The sequence below is a fragment of the Cardiocondyla obscurior genome, linkage group LG24 (assembly GCF_019399895.1).
Source record: "Cardiocondyla obscurior isolate alpha-2009 linkage group LG24, Cobs3.1, whole genome shotgun sequence".
Taxonomy (NCBI): Eukaryota; Metazoa; Arthropoda; class Insecta; order Hymenoptera; family Formicidae; genus Cardiocondyla; species Cardiocondyla obscurior.
Window position 1 is genome coordinate 3250320 of NC_091887.1, and position 19076 is coordinate 3269395.

Here is a 19076-nt window from a genome sequence, read left to right on the forward strand (position 1 = left end):
CTGCTGTTGCGCAACAGTTGCAGTTAGCCACGCAATCGTTCGGCGAGTGCCCACCGAGCTCTGGGATGTCTGGCACATTCTTTTACATCTAAAAATTATACGTCGATTAGACGGTAAACTTGCGTATACTCGCGTTACTAGAAACACTTTCAATATTTTCAAAACAAGCTCTAAAAGATGAGAGAATAGAAAACTCGTGTAACAAATGTTACGTAATTATGACTTTGAAAGAGATTAATTACGTTGATTATAATCTTTCGCTTGCAAGGAATGTATAATGGTAAGATCAAGCGACAATAAACGAGCAACTTTTCAAAGTTAACTACGTTTAAATTGATGAAACTGAAATAAAAGTAAAACGTTTGTCGTTTTTATGTAATCGTTAATACGACTTAACTTTTTTTCCTTCGTTTCTTTTTTTTTTCTTTTTTCTTTTTTCATTCTTCATTAACATTCTCGTCACTGTTTGTAACTCTATTTTATGTCGCTCGAAAATACTCGTAAGTGTACGATTACAAAATGTACCTCGCGTTTTTGTCCGAAATCGTTTTTTTTTTTCTTTTTTCACGTTTGCGTTAATAATATAGTTCCGCGAAGCTGAAGCGCAACTGCTCATTTTTCCTCCGCGGAAGTGGTCGTCGTCGCGAGATACAAATCGTTTCTCGCGAGACGTAAAGTGCCGGAGGATTAAAATGAACGTCGCGAACGGGTTCAAGGTGCACGGCGCGCGACGAGCCTTTCCGTGACACATATCCGCGCGGTTTCGCATCGACCTGCGCCATTGCACCGTGTGATAATAGCATTGTTACTTGTGTCGTTCGCATGCAGCCGGTAGTCCTTATTACATGACACACACGGTGCCGCCAACCTGGGCAACTGCGCCTTCGCTATATCTTCTCTCAGTCGTCGCTCGAGCAGCGTCGCGACGCGAAGCCTTCATTTTTCACCTCGCCGACCGATCCGCCGCAGGTGATAACATACTGGTTTCTATTATCAACTGGAACACCTTTGCCGATAGTGACAGACGCGTTCAAAGCGACGCGGACTAACGTTACTTTAAATTAAAATTATTAAAAAACAATATATATAACGCGCTCGATGAATAATTTTGAAAAGTGAGAAAGAAACGCGTCGATGTATCATCGGCGTCATTAATTCGCCGTGTTTTTTTCAGAAAAAGAATTTTTCACCAAATTAAAATTCATGTCGCGTTCTAATCAGTTTACCGAATATCTTTTTTTTTTTTTTTCTTGACTTACAAATTTTGTAAAGGTTTGTTTTGTGGACAGAAGTGAACCCGAGTAAAGCAAAAAAAACTTTCTCCCCTTCGTCAAAGAGTTAATTTTATTTTTATAATACGATATTTGTACATTGACCGACGAGTGTAATTTACATTTATGATATACATTGAGTTAGAAAGTAAGAGTTGTTCCAAATTTCAAACTTGTTTGACATCTTCAGGCTGTATTGTTATGTGCTGTAAAGCGCCTTGTCGCAGAAACTTTTATTTTGTTTCATCAGGATATGACTAGTTTTCCTCTTTACAGCCGATGCCGTGTTCTCGCGACGGAAGCTAAATAGTGGCGTTTCAAAAGAAAATGAGAACGGTTTGTCAATAGCCTGAGAAGTCACGTAATGCTTCGCCGAAAAGAGACGACACTTTCGCAGACGGCCGCTCGTTTCCCGTTCCTTTAGTCGTTCGCCAGGTAAAGTGTCTTTGGCGATCGCATCATGTGGAACCGCAAGGTGTTCATCAGAATAGTCGAAGTGGTACGTAGATACGTTTACAATTTAATCCATAAAATTTCATTTCTCGTGATTCTGTAAACTCATCCGCGGAATAAGATAATAAAAAATTGTGCATTAAAACGTAACTCTTGTACGTCGCTTTTGGCGTTAAACGTTCAAAGTACTGAATTGATTCGAAAATGACTTCGGCACCTTCCGCGATGTTCCGACAATGAGATTAAGAAGAACCGGGTTTGCAGCTCCTGTGTGTCGCTTGCGTTGTGGCGCTTCGAGTGACGGACGATGAGAGCCGAAGGGTGTTCCATTACCTGAGGAATCGCAGCAGGGAGTGGTCACTGCTGAATAACGTGACGTGGGGAGCGATAGGTAACAAACTAGTATGATTCAGGCGGTGGATTCCCGCTACTTTGGTCGCGTGTCACAATTATTTTCTGCGTTTCCGACGGATTTCAGGTGCTGCCCTTGCGACGGCCACATGCGGCGGATACATCATCGTAACGACGGGTCTCCTGATCGGCTCGGCTACTGGAGAACTCCGCGGTCGAAAGACGGTAATCATTTTCCCTCTTTTCTTTTTTTCTTTCTACGGATTATATCATAGTTGTATTTTACAACGTCGAAAAATCATAATGCTTACAGCTTCCATTGTTTAAAAATTTGGAATCGGGAAAGCAATATTTTTTTTAGAGAATATAAGAAAATTAAGAAAGAAATCGTCCTTGTTCCATAAAAAAAAAATAAAAAGGAAGCCTATTTTGTATAGTATGAGTTGTTTTGTTGGTTTGGTAGATGGGGCGGTGCCGTTTCTCCGTCTTCATAAAAAAAAAGAAAGAAACTTGACACAAGCTTTTGGAGATAGGCTTCTTCGTGCGTTTTTCTTTTCTTTTTTTTTTTTTTTTTTTCTTAGGATTTGTTTTTAAAAAGGAAACAACCAAAGGTATTCATGAGTATGAGACAAGATTGATCGGTTTCTGTGGTTAATAATATATTCTGATCGCGCAAAGTCATCCCGCGAACAAGAGCGAGAAGCGTTTGCTACGAGAATAACGTCGCGGCAGGATTTCCACGTGCGCTCGATGTGATGACGGGAGGAACGAAGACGCGTCGAGATCCTTCCCAGGCGCTGCTAATTTATTCCGAGGTTGGGCTCCGAGTGAAAATACAGCGCGTAAATCGCGCGGGCAATCTCGCGGTGGCGTGAGAAAATCGGCGACCGAAGGCGCCATTGACGAGGCCAAGGATAAAGAATATTATTCCTCCTGACGCGGCCGGGCCGGGCCGGGCCGAGGCGCGCCCCGCCGCCGGTGCACACGTAATCGCGTCCTTGATAATCGTGACACGTAACGTAACGCATTTAATGAGTCATATCTGAGGCTGGAACCAGCCGATCTTGAGCTCGCGCTGCATAATGCGCAGATTTCCTGTGTTCGCGCTGACGTCCGGCGGAGAGATCCGTCTGAAAACTAGCGGCGAGCAGCCCTGAGCTCGCGACGTATTTTGCCCCGTTTATTTTCCTTTCCTTTTTTTTCCTTCCTTGGCTGCGAGGTCGTTAGATAATGAGTTTTCATGCATAATCGATCGACCGCGCCGAGCGCAAATAGATCGCGTCGGTGCTAAAACCACGCAGGTGTAACGAAGCTAACAGGCCTGATTGAATCCCAGGAATTTTTTCTGCTCGCCCTGGGCGTGATTCTCTTCGGGATAGTCGGCGCTCTGTCTCTGGCGTCCATCGACAGCGTTCCCGAGGACCTGGTTGACAATGCCGCGGTTTTAGGAGCGCTATGCCTGGTCACAGCATTGGTGTTCATCGGGGATCTGCTGATGAGCCCACCCCGCCAGAAAGACAAGCAGGACAAGGCGCAAATCATCGAGAAAGACTCTGGTATGATTATCAGATAAACCAAATATTAGTTAAAAAATTATAAAATAATTATTAAAACGATTAAACTTTATACGCGTGCATTTACGTATTGTTTCTTAAAACAGAGAAACGGGTTACACCGGTGGTAACCGCCGAGGACGCTAGAAAGGGAAAACCCACCGTCGTCAAGATCTCCGAGGATGAAAACGGTCGCGTGAACGATGCCTTCCAGAAAGCAGATGACCGTGATCACGCGAGGTCGCAGCAGGAATCGTCCGGCGCACATCCACAGGATGCCCGGGACGATCGTCGCGGCGATCAAGAGCCAAGAGAGAGTTTCGAGAACGGCCGGATCATGCGCGACTCGCGACGGTACCGCGAGATCGAGGTGCCGCGCTCGATGGTCCACGATCCCGAGCACAGGATGGAAGAGTCGAGGATAGTGTACAAGACTCGAGACGTCTACCAGCGACCGATCGACGAGATCGACACGCCGCGTTTCCCGGTGGAATACGAGAAGGGCGAGGCGATCTTCGCGCGAGTCGTCAACCCAAGCGTGAAAATCATGAAGGTCGAACGAGACGTCGAAGAGTACAACAGGTGATTTCTTGCGTCTCCAGAGACTCGTCGCGTCCTCGGTTCGGAAATTTCATTTAAGCGTCGGTAGTGCACGCGCGTCAATCATCTTGAATCACGCTACTAAGGCCAAATGCACGCCAACAATTTTCACTTTTCGCACAAATAATTTAACGCAATCGAAACCCCAAGAACCCATTTTAAACAAAACCATTATACTATTAATCAAATTTAATAATTAAATATTAATTAATGATTAAAACTAAAATAAATAATATGCCCTGAGGCCACAAAGTGTTCAACTAAATTTGATCGTCCTGAAGAGGGTTTATTTTTAAAGTTTTCTTTGCTAAGAAAGCAGAATTAACGCATTAAATTGTGTAAGATAATCGTTGCGCACTTCTCATTTCTCCCTCTACCTCTCCGAATTACTTCATAAAATAATTAGGAACTGGAAATCTTATTCAAGCGTCACTCAGAATTAAGATGTGTTGAAAGGGGAGAGTTCCTCGTGCGGACATGAGTCGTCAGAATCGTTCGCTTCCTTATTTCCGTTATGATTCAAGATGCATGACACGCAGAGTACCGACTCTTAAATATAATTCTGTTTGAACGGCGAGCAGATATTCGGACAACAGTCAGTACGACAACGTGCCCATCAGAATGCGTGGCTCATCCCGGATGACTGGCCAACATCGCGACGTGTCTTTCAACGTGCCACCTCCGCCAAAAGATTATCGGTCCAGAAGATCCAAAGATGACATCGAGATGTTGGAGGAATACTTGGGCGTATTAAAAACCACCGGGACGCAAACTGCGCCATCCTCGCCAACCGATCCGGGATACGTTCGGCATACTGCAAGTAACTGGCCGCAGGATGTTAAAAGCATACCGAGACCTACTCTTGAACACCCTAGAGTTTAACCCTTTCATGTTTATACGGGCATTATTATGCTTCCTCTAATTGCAAATTTATTCGCCAATTCTAGTTTAGTAAGAACAATTATTCATTTTCTCTAATTAGCAAATTAAATAGAATTTTTTTAGAAATATTTTTTACTAATCCTATAAATATTATATATATAGAATATATAATATATACAGACTGTTGTTTTTGTAATTTGTTCGACTTATTATTTTCACAATTTAGCCATGAAAGGATTAAGCAAGATACAGTAATCGTTGATATTATATACTTTTCGATATTTTATAACATTTTTGTAGCGATGGAATTTGTTAAGTCCGAAAACAATTTACATTTGAAAACAAAGAATTCTATGACCCAAATTAAAGTTGAATGACGTTTTTCTATGTACAAAATTAATACAAGACTCGTTAGATATAACTCAAATGTCTGATACTGAAGTAGATTTTGGATTTAATTATTATTATATATTTATATATTACGAACGAGATGCCACAACGCATTTATACTTAAATAATTAATTATAAATAAATTAGAAAAATTGCTACAAGGGACTGCAATAATTTCAGAATTTAATAAAAGTATTTTTTTTAATTATTTCTATTAATTTATACGTGTTATTTTTGAAAGTTTTACTTTGCAGATCTGTGTGAATCAGGATTGCAAGATAAAACTAGGAAAGAAATAACACACTTTTTTATACACGTAAAAATTTCAATATTAAAAGTTAATATCTTCGTTCACATTTCATACTTTTGTATATGCATATACACTTATTATTAATATAATTTTACGCTAACATATAACCGCAGTATGGTTAGTCAGTTGTTCAACACTCATCAGGGACGCGCGTTAATATTAGTATTAATATTACACTGCCGCAAATGAATGTAACTTGTATTTCGCGTTTATGTCTTTTGTTTATGAATTTCTTAAAATGTATAAATAAATGCTATACAAGTCCATTATTTTAAATCGTCAGATATGGACGGATTATTTAGATACTTGAGCAATCGTCTTTTTCACGATCCTTTCTTCCAGCGAATTCTACGAACATCCCTGACGACGGATTAATTGCGTCATTGTCCATTAAAACACGAGCTTATCCTACTTGGTATCCGATGTAAATCGAACACAAGGTCAGTATCTCGCGTAGGCCACCGTTAAGAGCAACGCTCGCGACATTGCATCGTTACGGTACATTAATCGAAGCTGCCAGTTACCGCCCTACAGATTGACTAATTGGAATCGGATATCACTCGTGAAGGAAGAACGTCGCCAAGGACACTTATCTCATGCCAAGCCCGATACCGGCCCCACCTTGAGCGTTGGACGTTCTCTGCTCCATGGTGATGTACTGTTTGATGAGGCGGGAAATTTCGTGAGCTTGCTCCGTTTGCAGCCTGGTGATGCGCTGCTGCATCAAATTGCCGCACTTCATATCGAGGTAGAGCGTGCCTTCTTCAGACTTGACCTTTCTGGTGGAGATCACCTCGGAATAGGGATAATGATACAGGGTCTCCTGAAAATCGTGAAACAATTAAGCAACACGTGGAAGAAGACGCTCATTGGAGCAAGAAGTTGAGCCACATACATGCGTGATCAGATCTATGAAGTGTACGCCGTGTCGATTGAGAGCGAGAATGTGATCGGCACCTTTTTCCTTACCCTCGGGCACCCTCTTTACCGCGAAGAAGCTCGAGCCGAAAAGTGGCCATTTAGATAATATTTCTATAAAAAGAAATATATATGTAGTATAAAATATAATTTTTAAACATATATCACGTTAAACATTAATTTTTATTTGTTGGAATAAAATTAATTGTTCAATTCTGAAATTTCATTAATTTTAAAGTTAATTAAATCGACTTACCAAGCACCTGCGCCTTGCAAACAGCTGCCGAAGAATGCTGAACGTTATTCCAGGCCTGTTGGACCATATTCGACCATTGTTGCGGTCTAGGTTCTCTCAAGCTGAGCGCTGGTTTTGGCAACAGGTATTTAATCTCTTTTGTTGCGGGCTCATGCGTCATGTCAGCCGCTCTGTGCAATAGCGCCGCTATTTGCGCCATGTCATACTACGAAGCACACATGTCGTTAATTGATCGTTCACTCACCGGTCAAGCTCGAACACTCAAGCAGACGTTAGTACTTACAATTATTTCCTGAGGTAAATGTTCTCCAGGCAGGACTAGCAAAAGTCCCTCCAGATAATCGGGAGCAATTTGGTTAAATACGACTTCTATGTACAAGGCCGCGTCCAGCCGCAATGGGTAGTACCAAACAGATCTAAAACAATTTTTTTATTAACCACCCAATTTGTACTAAAATAAAATTTTAATTTCCTCGCTTTATTATTATATCTATTATTATTACTACTATATTATGTTCGGCAATGATAATTTTCTTTTGGCGTGCATTAAATTTTGTAAAATTACTGTGAGCCGGAAAAGAAAAATACTCGATGCTTGTAACAGCGAGCAACACTAACAAAATTGACGTACCTGCAAAATATTAAGTAGAACACTTGATGGTTTTTTTGGAGCTCCGTGGTTACGTCAAGGACGTACTCGTCTCTGGCCAACGGCATGGTGAATGCATCGCCGTCGACGATACAGTACAGCGAGAACTCGTCCATCTCGTGCGGGTTTCTCACGGAGATGACGTTGCACATCTCCTCAATAACGTCCTGCACGACGGTCGTGCATTTCGTGTTAATGACCCGCTCGGTGCCGCCGGGCAGCCGGTAGATCTGCCGCTTCGCGTTCCTACCCGCACTGATGGCCATGATCTCCTCCACGCTGGGCACGTTCTTGCGCCCGCCGTACTTCACGGTCTTTCGCAAATTCTGCAGACATACCATCGCCGTGCCGTGGTAAGCACGGCGCTTGTCGTACGCCGCCGTTTCCAGGTATTTCGTTAGGTAGGGCCTGAGGCCGTCGCTACACGTGAAATAGGCGGCGATGATGCTGAAAATTCGCCAGCCGCGCTGGCAGGTTTCCGGATTCGGACTCTTGTTGTTGGTGGTTTGCTTCATCAGCTGGCAATAAACCTCGTCGCGCAGCAGCTCGTATTTGTTGCAATGCTACAATACGCGTCCGTGTAAAGAAATACATATTGTTAGAAAATCGTGTCCTTCGAGGCAAAGAAAAGAATAGCAGTTGCTAAAATTAGCGCGGGAAGACAAAGATAATGACAGATAATAACAGGTAATCGACAATTTCCGTTTCTCGCCAAGGAAATTCAAAGTTAAATCCACAAAGAAACGTGCAAAAGACATGCAGAAAAATACGGGTTTGACGTTTTCATGAGGAAATTTTTATAGTTTTATTATTAACCACAGGTCCGTCCGATAAAAAATTATTTTAAAATTTAGAAATCTTTTTCAGTTTGAAAATAAATTAAAAGCATATTTTTAATTTAATACATAAAATTACCGCAAGAATGGTGTAGACACATTTGACCTCGCTGGTCTCAGGCGGCAGTGGCTGGTCCCCCATGTACCTCATCAGGCTGAGGAAACACTCGACGGCCAAGACGCTCAGATCGGCGTCCAACCTGAGCAAGCTCTGCTCTATGGGGACGGTGGAATACTTGACGAGGTCTACCTGCTCTTTCCAAGTCCATTCGGTGCCGTCTTGCTGGCCCTTGCCCTTCTTATTCTTCTTCTTGCTCTTCAATGACTCGATCACCTTGAGCGACCCGCTGATCGATCCGTCAGCGGTCTTCAGCATCTCGAATCTGCGCACAATGCGTCCGTTTGTTAGTGTTCTAGCTCGTTTGTGTCGAGCGTGCAGAAAAGCGACTGGCGGTCGGTCCTTTGGCGCGAACGCGGAACCAGAAACGATACGGAAAAAGGAGACACCACGATGCATGGTTGAAACGATATCGCACGCTGCACGCCGGCCGCGTTATGCTTTCTCAACACGATTCGCTTGCGCAACATCGTTAATAGTTGCTTCGCATTAATTTTCATACGACCGACGAGCGTGCGGGTGGTACTGGTTAGAATTTAGAAAGGATTACGTTTTAATTAGACGCCTCGTCTTGTCCCATAAATTTCTCGATATTAGACAGATTTTTATCTTTTTTTTTTTTTTTTAATGAACAACATGACAAATACAACTTTCAAAAAGTATCCGACAATTAAAATCAACAATATGTTTATTGTTTTTTTTAAACAAAATTAAGAGTAAAATTATCTTAAATCAGGCTCATTTTTTTTATCCATTTCTCGGAGTTAAATTTTTTAACGTAATGATTATTTTGCAAATAAATTGCGTTGGAATATAAACTTACTTTTCTGTGCTTTGGCGGAAGTTGAGCATGGCATACTGCAAAAGGGAATGCTTGCCGTCGTTGACCACCGGTCCGGTCTCGTAGATGCCGTCCTCCTGGAGTCGGATGTTGTCATCCGGCTGCCGCCACTCCTGGCTCGGACTCAGCTGCTGGCTCTGCAGGTTTTTCTGATGATTCGCCTGGTTGATGGCCGACACGTGGTTGGGCACGCGACTGATCGGTACGTGATTCTCGTGTTCGGAGATTACGTGATTGGAATGATTGTGAGACTGAATGTGATTTACGTGGTTCGCTTGCGACTGGATCGTCTTTGTGATTTGGGACACATGGTTCTCGTGATGATTCACCCTCTGGTGCGGCTTTTGATCAATCTGTAAATCATTCGTATATCATTTTAAGAATAAATTCCGAATTCTTAATTGATAGAAATAGACTTAAATATATTCTTAATAAAATATTAACTTAAAAATTATTCTAAAAAAATTTATTTGAATAAAAATTGATTGTTGGATCAAAAAATTATATATTTAACTATGCGCTTGCACATATCTCTGTGTTTAATTTTCTATATTTATTTCCCTCATAAACACTAAATATCTTCTTCTGAAAATTTGTGAGAATGTGATTTGGAGCCCTTTACGTTATTCGAAAAACGTCGAGCGATCTGAATTACAGGCTGGGAGGCGAATTCATCCTTCTATTTCTTCGTTCGTCTTTTTTTCTTCTTTCTCGCGACGTTAATCGCGCACGATACGAAACGCGATCGATCCTAGCGCGTAAGTAAACGGGTTTCTTACCACCGGTCATGCACCGCAACCTGGTACAGGAATGCGGCACGACACGACTGTCAGATGTAGGCGTTTCCTTCTTTTCAGGTCTCGCCGCGCAAGGAGTCGGCGGGAAGGAATGAGGGAGACGTGCGCGTGAATTAAGGACTACCGAGCTACGCGCAATTCCGCTTCTCGGGCGTACTTGAGACGCGATGCTATCCTCGAGATCCTTGCCGGATGCCTCGGCGAAAGAGGCACCGGGTCGCTCTTTTTTAGCTCCTCTCCGCTTTCGTCAGTTACGAAGATACGCGGCGAAAAGTAGGTGATCGCATCCTGCGTTTCTTAATATCCTCGAGTGCATAAGTTGATGACTGTTTCCTCGATAGCTGGGTAGAAACCCGATGCTTCGCGTGTTACGCGAGATCTCTCCCTTTGCCTTTCACCCTTTTTCTCCGTCTTTCTCGCGAGCAAGTAAGATCAATCGCGTTCTTCGATTAATATTAAATAAAAACGGTCTGCCAACGTGATAGATAAACAGGTAGAGCCACTTGTGTCCGTGCAGAAGAAAATGAGGAAAAATTGATATTACTCGCAGGTTTTCGCGAGAGAAATCCGGTGGAACCGGCCGGTTAACAGCCTGATAAGAGCTCTCAGCCAGACTCGAAACGTTGAAACGTACCGATTTTTTTCGCAAATTACTCGCCACGATGAGAAAATGAGCGCGCAATCGACGATAATCGTACAATTTTAGTTTGCTTCTCCGTAAAGCAAGAAATTAAGAAAATTTATATTGTGATTCGTTAAAGGCAGCTCGCGGTGACATCAAGTAAATCGATACTTCGAAATCGACGAAAGCAGAATGCGCGAGCAGGATAAGCAGACGTCGACCCTGACCCACATAATCGTTTAATGCACCGAGACGCGACGTAAGATGTTGATGCAGTCGCTGCCCGTCCAAGTGAGCCACGTTGCGACAGATAATGAGCGCAACGGTCTGACGATTTCCGCGGCGGCTGCTGCTTTTATCGCGGCATAACTGTGACGTAAAGAGGCGCGAAGCACGGCCAGATTTAGTTTAGGTGGGCGACGAGGTGCGCGACTCCCGTCGCGAAAATGGACTGGGCGCGGGATGACAATCGGGAAGCTATTGAAAGTAAATAGCTGTTGAAAGTAACTAGTTGTTATTTTCCAGCGGCGAATGAACGAGATAAAATTAATGAAACGTCACTCTAATGATGTAATAAAAATTGAAATCGTTTCTTGGTAATATATGCACGCGACACGGGCCATCGGTTTCGTGAAATTTATTTAGAATTCTTTCAAGACAAATTGCTGTTATTAATGTTAGAAAATGTATTCAATAGTTTCGAAAAAGATTATTTGATTGGGTCGGTCAAAATATATTCTGTTGTATTTAATTGATTGAACTATGTTCTAAAGCAGCTATATTTTTTCAGCATTTTTTTCGATTGTCGTCATATATTCTGACTTATGAAGCGGCCTTGAGTCGTCTCTTTTGAGAAGTGAGAAACGCTCATATTTTTTCGCTTCTTAAACAGTAATTAAAATGATTAATAGTTTCTTTTCTTCATGATTAAATAGTAAAAGAGGTTCGAGACATCCTTGAGATGTTTATTAAGAATTTATGTGAGCCGTCTCTCTCGGTAAAAGTCAAGTGCCGTTACATCACCTGATTAACGTAAGTTTTTTTTTTTTTACTTGTATTTTGTTGCACACACCTGAGCCTATTAACTATAATACGAGACATTCGCGCTCCATTTGATTTCATTTAACAGTCTATTTGATTTAATTTATTTCTGTACAGGGAGAGCACTCGAACACCCGGATTCCAGGACAATAATATAAGTGACAAATGAAATACGCGACCTGATAGCTTTTGACTTTCTCGTCTAATTTCTTCAAGGTCTCTTGTATGGTGTTGAGCGTCTTGTCGCTCGTCTTATCTTCGTTCAGAACTTCGTTGTCGTTGCCCGTGGTCGTTCCATCGGCCTGCGTTCTAAGTTCCTCAAATCTCTTGAGTATTTCCCGAACGCTCAGCTTGCTCCCGTCCGCATTTTCCTCCGTAATCGTTTCCATCTTTGCTATTTTGCGTTCACCGTTAGCTCGCGCGGCGATCTGCTCGCCGTCGTAGACCTCTTGAATCGAATTATCGCTCGTCTTTGGCTCCTCATCCTTCGTCTTCTGCTGAACCGGCTTCTTCTCCCGAGGATTCTTCAAGGCTGCCGTATTCTTGGAATTTCTGAGCTCGCACCCTTCCTCGATCCTCAGCTGTTCGATGGTCGGCTGGCGGTCGTTCGCCCGCAAGATCGGATGCAGGAAGGTCTTCTGATCCAGCTTGGACACATCTATTCGAGGAATGTTTTCATAATCGAACTTCTGCTGGCCGAAAGATTCCTTTTTGACAGATTCCGAGTTTTGTTTGATATTCTTATTTACGTCCAGATGTTCGGTGTCTAGCTTTTTCTTCTCTCTCCCGCCGTCCTTCGCGAAGAACTTGATAAAACTACTTCTTTTCGTCTTGGGCTGTGGGTCCGAGTGAGACGCTTGCTCTAGAAATGCTCCGGAATCATCGGTGTGTCCGTATTCATCGCTGCTCAACTCAGACTCTGAAGACTTCATCAGGAGGCTGTCGGGAGAGTTCGTTTTGCGCTCCTCGTCGGAAATATTTCGCGTTTCATGCCTGCATATAAAGTTACTTTTTTTTCGGTGAGATGGTTTCGAGTCTCCAATCTCGGTATAGGGCCTCCAGTAACCTTCGTCCAGACGACTCAGGGGACTCTCGGGTGTCGGTCTGCGTGCTTGTTCCCTCGGATCTCTTCGAGGATCCAGAATATCTTTACGAGCCAAGTCGCCGAGCTCGAATTTACGTAGAAATTCGGAACGACGCATGACTCGCATATTGTTAAAGGGCTTCGGCTCAAACTTGTGAAACTCACTTTCCGAAGACTCGGAGTAGTCTGTGAACTGGTTCAAGATATCCGGACGGTGTTTTTGCCGACGCCTCAGCGTCGTCGGCAACTCGGCCCAGTTGCCGACGAATCTCTTGGAGAACACCCCTTCGGTATCGGACACTTCTCTCTCCATCGCAGAGCTAGAAAATAGACCCTTGGCGGAAGGCATGTGTAGAAAACGACGTGTGGAAATTGCTCGCCGCAGCTCGGATGATGCCGCGTCGACTTGCAAATTCCGCGCGTGAAGCGTCGAACAATCGTAATTTCACTCGGATCTTCCGAAGAATGTAGATCATGGATGAAGGACCGTCCGCGGAACGTCGTGAGAAAACGCCCGGAAGAAGAGATTCTCGTGGGATCCGGGCCGAACAATGTGCACTTTTAATTATAATTACCTCGCGCCAGCGGGCTCTCATCTGCCACGGCGGGCGAGAAAGCCTTCATGGTTTCTTAGAATAGTCGTCGCGTGCACAAATTTTCGCTTCTTGTTAGCGGACTACTTGAAAGTTTTACTCGCAGGTCCTGCTCGTCGCGAATCACTCGCCAGACGGCACCGAGGTAACGGACTTCTCCCGACGAGTCGACCGTTGGGTCTTCAGCGGAAAGGAACAACGGGCGAGGTCGATTGCGATCTCGCTTACGCAAGTGCGAGGCCCTTCCGACCTTACTCGCACGAGATCGTTAGCGATCGTGCGATCGCCGTCGCGTCCCGTTTATCATTACTCGCCACCGTTCTCGCACCGTCTGTTTTTACGCGGAGGGTGAAAGGCGCAGTCTCATCCGCGGGAGAATAATCGCGGCTGATTAACTATACATTCACAACGGAGAGTCGCGCATTAACGATCGGTAGTCATTATCATTATGTTAACCTTGCTTGCCGGGCGCTGCGAATTACAGCTGCGCGACGTCGAGTTGAAAGTCTCTCGGCGCACAGTCGCGATGATCATCGAGACGTTTTCCATACGAGAGTTAACGTAGAATTCTCGACGTTTTTCATCTCGTGAGGTCACTTCGTAAAAGCATATTCCTTTCAATATTTTCTCGTTAGAAGATGATTACGTTCCCGGATATTTTTTTTATTCTTCAACTCGAATCGTAAAGACGCCAGGCTTAACGCTGCGAGCAGGAAGACGCGCGTTTCCTTTAATAATTCCGGGCGGCGGTCCCTCGGAAAATTCACTCCAAAGGTCCGAGGGAGAAAGCCGCTGTTGTTTCCCACCGTCTCGATTCGCGTAACAAATTTAGATTCGTTTCTTCGCGGACAGATCTGAGGGACTCTCGCGTCCCCGACTCCTCTCTTCAACATGCACGTGTGTCGCGGCGACACGCTGCACCTGCACGGCACGGCAGCAGTCGATGAACTGAAGAGCCGCGGCCGGGAGGCTTCCGATTCCAAGGTACCGCCGTTCCCTGCCGGTTGTATTCTGTTAGCCGATGCCCCTTCGAAAGACGGATATCTGGGTCGGGCCCCACCACGGCTTCTCGCCGGCGGTATGCGTGGTGCATACATGCCAGGTATGGAAAATCATGCTGCGCCGCTCTTTACACTCGATATCCTCGTCCGGATCGGATCGAAGCGCGTTCCCGATTATCGAATGATAGAGGGACCACCGCCTGGAGACCTGTCGCTTCTCGTTTAAAGCGACAGAATCCCCGAGGTCGTGGATAAATGTCGAACGGCGAAAAAGAAAGTGTTTATCTAAATGCGTCGGTGTTTTTACCTCCCGTCGCCAATGTAAAAAAAAAAAAAAAATGCCGATAAGGTGAAAACACTCACAGGATCGCCCCAGTTTCGCAACTGTTATTATCCGCCTTTCTCGGAGGAAGGGGGTGTTTTCTTAATATTCGACATCGAGACGTTTCACAATTAACTCGCGATATTTAATTTAACACCGTAACAGTCTCGATGTTCCCGCGATAAGTTTTTTGAGAATAACTCGCAAACCACTGGAGCGTCGCTCGTGGTGCTTCTTCTCCCGCGGAACAAGTGTGGTTTATGTTAATAGGCAATCTTCGCGGATAAAAGGAAATCTTTTTAATGCGGCTGCGATTCCGCACCGCGACAATGCTCGCCGCGTGCACGGCAATGAAATAGAAATCGGAACCGGAAGAGGGAGGAAAGAGTCGGAAGCGATAGCTCATTATGCGGGATTATTGTGATTTACCGCTCAATGGGATCCGGTCGTCGCGAAATTCTCGGTCCCACGCCTATCGCGTGCGATACGGTTTCAGTTTTTCCCGCGTCCTCGTCTATTAAAAAGCAAAAGCCGGAGTTTTCGATGTCCCACGGAGAAACGGTCGATGCACCTGCCGCAGGCGGAAACGACCGATTATCCCTACGGCCCTTAAAATCCGATTGTCCACCTTAAGTGACTTCACGTGTACGCGGTTCTCTCCAATTCTTCAAATGTCTCGCAATCAGTCGAAACTGGCCCGCAAGTAAGTTACAAATAGATCTTGTACTTACATTTCACTGTAAATTTATCTCGCAAATTTTTTTTTTTTTTTAATTAATGTCGTCCAGATAATACTTTCTTTTCCTTTCGAAAATGATTACGTTTATCTTGTTCCAGGGAGATCGCAAAGAGAGCTCCAGTTTTTCGGGCACTTGTTCACGTCGAGAAACTCGTACCGATATCCGTCCCCGGAGAAATGGCAAGCTTTCTCACTCCGCGTTCTTTCGGAGCAACATTTTTCTCGCGCCAGGGAACGAAATATTTTCCGCGATCCGGATCACGAGATTCGTTTCTTTTTTTTTTTTTCTCCCAGAATCAGAGAAAGACCGGTCGGGTGACAGCAAACGCGGGAAAACACTTTCCGCTCTTGCGTTTTCTATTTACTTGCTCTTTCGTTCCGCAATTCTACCTGCCGAGATGTCATGTGGTAAAACGCACGGAATGTGCGCGGAGCAGTGAAATTGAAATTGTTGTCCTCCACTTTGAGCGTTTGCAACACGACGCCTATTACTTTAATGAAAGGTGTTTCGCTGGCTTCGAGGATATTTGATTGGACGGTCGACTCGGTATAGAGAGACAAGTATGATTATATCGAACCTTTATCCGTAAAGCCTTTCTTTTTTGCATAAATATTTCTATCTTCCGCAAAATTTCTTGACGCGTAAAGATGTCGGTATTTATCATTAGAAAACGTCGGAAGAGTGTTTTGAGATTTAAATCAAGAAACAGATTAATTTGACTAAAAATTATCTCTTGCTAAATCACAATTATTAATGTTATATACATATACCTATGTATAATAAAGTATACGTACATATAAAACAAGTTAATTTATATCGAAAAATTATTATTTTAATACAAGAAATAACACTTAAGGATAATAAACCAACGCTTCAGTCGACAGGTTCCAATTAAATTCACGACTACGTGTCAATTATGCGTTTAATAAAGAACGAAAACGTTTACCACGCAGAACGACATATCTTAAATCCAAAAAATAATCTTGCGAAATAATGTTTTTGCGGTCGAGACTTTCGTAACAGATTTTGGAAGAATACCACGTGTAAATAAATATTTAATTCACGCGTAAAAATTTTTTTAACATTTTTATCTAAGGGTAAAGTAGAAATAAAGGGAGACGAGGAAGATTTGGGCTAACGTGGTAGAAAGAAGTAATGAGCACCGTTTCGCATTAGCAATTCAAACCACTTCCGGTGTCCGTGTTGGCGTGAGGAGAGCAAGCTACCGCCTCCAGTAAATACGAGTTGCTTGAACTCGGAATCGCTCGAAAGAAATTCAAGTGTTCGCGTTCTCCTTCTTTTTTTTTTTTTCCTCTCCGTCGGAAATCTCGTCTTCGCGGAAAGAAAGATGCGAGAAAATTATCCAAGTACTTCAACTGCATCGCGATAATAAATGAAAATATTACTGTTGACGTGTCCAATTCCGAGACGCGATGAGAGCGAGATTTCGATGCCGGGGCACTCTTGATTTCACGTGAAAACTGCTCCCCAATTAAAATCAGCGGTAATAAAAGAGAAACATCGAAGGACAATGAAATTATCATTTCTTTGTAATGTAAAAAAAAATTCTCTTCGGGAGGCGCATTGGACAATAGTGCCGCTATGCGACTAATTAAACCGCGGCTTTCTACGACTGCCGGCTGCGACTTCACAATGATTTCATGAATACTGAATCGCGTATTTTTACAAACGACGTACGCCGCATTCCTACGCTCCGATCCTTTGACATCATTCCATATCTTTGGCTGCAAACGTTGCGCGAAGACGAACGCTCGTTCGTCCTCCAGTGCGAAACGATGCACGCACTCGCGATTACGCGGCTCTTCTTTTACCGTTATATAATCTGTAATGGAATTTTAAATTGCGCGCATGCCGCGGCGTAGGTTTCGTTTATTCGACAATTATCCCAACCGAGGAAACTTCAATCGGACGTAATTGGGGGAAATTACGAGATTGTCAACGGCAAACGTGAAAGTAAGATAACGTCGGAGTCACCGTACGAGGGAGGTCGCGAGTGCGAACCTACGTGCTTTCTAAATCATCATTTACGGATGGTGTATTACGTTCCCTGATTTTTAAGGCTGAAATTGTGCGCGACACACGCGCGACATACATTTCTAACAAACCGCCAGCGAAGATCGAGTTAATGAAAATTTGATTTGACGATCATTTGTCCGGTGTTCTCAGCTTTCTCCTCTCCCGAAAGAATAACGAACGCTCGTGATTCAAGAGCGAGATCTTTAAACATATCGTAAAATATATTGGCTCTCGTGTGTTGAAAAATTTCAACCGAGGCCGCCCGTAACGAGAGCTCTTCTGCATTCGGTCATCGGTATTCTAGAGAACGTTCCGTCACGCTGAACGATCCGCTTCTTGAATCGCGTGCGGCGACGATGCATGCAAGTGTATCTGATGAACAGGCGTAGCGCGTGTTATAAGAAATCCGATCTCTCCGTTTGCACAAGACATAAAGACGAGTCTCCCGTCTGCCTCCTCTCCTCTCACGTGCTCTTTCATTTTGCGCGTGCAAAAAAAGTCATTCCACGGTATTAATGACTTACCAAGGATAGAAGACTCGAGCATCATTTAAAGTTAAAAAAAAAAAAGAAGAAAAAAAAAACTGTTTGTCCACGCTATTTTTCGACAGCGTCAAAAGGTGAAGGATCAAAACATTCGATAAATTAAATATCTTTTTTTTTTTTCTTTCTAATTTTTTTAAGGACAGTAATTTCGACGGAGAGAATACCACCGAGAAGAGCCGGTTTAAAAGGAATCCCCAGCAGCATTCTTAGCGAATGTCAACACTGCCCGTAACTTCGAAAACTAAAGAAGCGCAAGAGAATGGAAGTGTCGAGCGCGGCATCGCGGTAATAATCGCTGATGTCGACGTTCTCCAGCAGAGAGAAAGAGGCAAGAGATGATGTTAGGAACAAACGAAGAGAGACCGAGGTAGAAGCATTGGCCAGCATATATGATCGTTCACTGGAAACGTAATTTGCACTAGGCGTTGGCCCCGCAGCTGCCTCGTTATTACAGATTGCGCGGCGCATCACGTGTGCCGTTATCGTTTCCGCGGCCGACCGTCGCTAATTGGCCGCGGACGAGCGCGCGATGATTTCGTCCGGTAGCAAGAATCGTCAACGCTCACCTGTCTGATGTATCTGCCAATCATCTCCGCCAGTTGAGGAGCTCGATTCGTGTGCAGAGGCAGCCTAACGCCCGACGAGACCTGCAGTACGCACACGCCCGCTCTGGAAGAACTCACAGAGACAATGTCCTCCAGCGGTAGAGTCTCCAGAATGATCAGGTCGCCGTTCAGAGTACGCTTAATTAGTCGGAGTCCGTGATGCGACACCGCCACGTGCTGCGTTTCCGGGTGCTGAGGTCCAATCTGTGGCAAGATTTACATTAAAATTACTGAAAACGATGAGACAGTTTTCAGATTATT

General features: G+C 43.9%; 2 protein-coding genes across 3 annotated transcripts in view; one reads left to right on the forward strand and one right to left on the reverse strand.

Moving 5' to 3' along the window:
• Positions 1–826: 826 nt before the first annotated feature.
• LOC139111531 (uncharacterized) lies at positions 827–6115 on the forward strand. 2 transcript variants are annotated; one of them, XM_070671880.1, is made up of 7 exons: positions 827–969; positions 1548–1770; positions 1989–2115; positions 2203–2300; positions 3412–3631; positions 3736–4210; positions 4810–6115. In XM_070671880.1, exons 2-7 carry the CDS (start codon positions 1732–1734, stop codon positions 5108–5110), a joined length of 1260 nt encoding a protein of 419 aa, XP_070527981.1. In that variant the 5' UTR covers positions 827–969; positions 1548–1731; the 3' UTR covers positions 5111–6115. The 2 variants fall into 2 exon arrangements, with proteins under 2 accessions (XP_070527981.1, XP_070527980.1); XM_070671879.1 differs by having other exon boundaries at positions 876–1770.
• The window catches only part of Myo10a (Myosin 10A), a 35918-nt gene continuing 22524 nt past the window's right edge, over positions 5683–19076 (reverse strand). The window contains exons 26-33 of the mRNA XM_070671856.1: positions 18777–19019; positions 9411–9781; positions 8549–8852; positions 7616–8196; positions 7268–7400; positions 6985–7189; positions 6706–6842; positions 5683–6633 (exon numbers count right to left, since the gene is read on the reverse strand). Of these exons, the coding sequence (XP_070527957.1) occupies positions 6400–6633; positions 6706–6842; positions 6985–7189; positions 7268–7400; positions 7616–8196; positions 8549–8852; positions 9411–9781; positions 18777–19019 (2208 nt within the window). The 3' untranslated portion in view covers positions 5683–6399. The remainder of the gene's footprint in view (positions 6634–6705; positions 6843–6984; positions 7190–7267; positions 7401–7615; positions 8197–8548; positions 8853–9410; positions 9782–18776; positions 19020–19076) is intronic.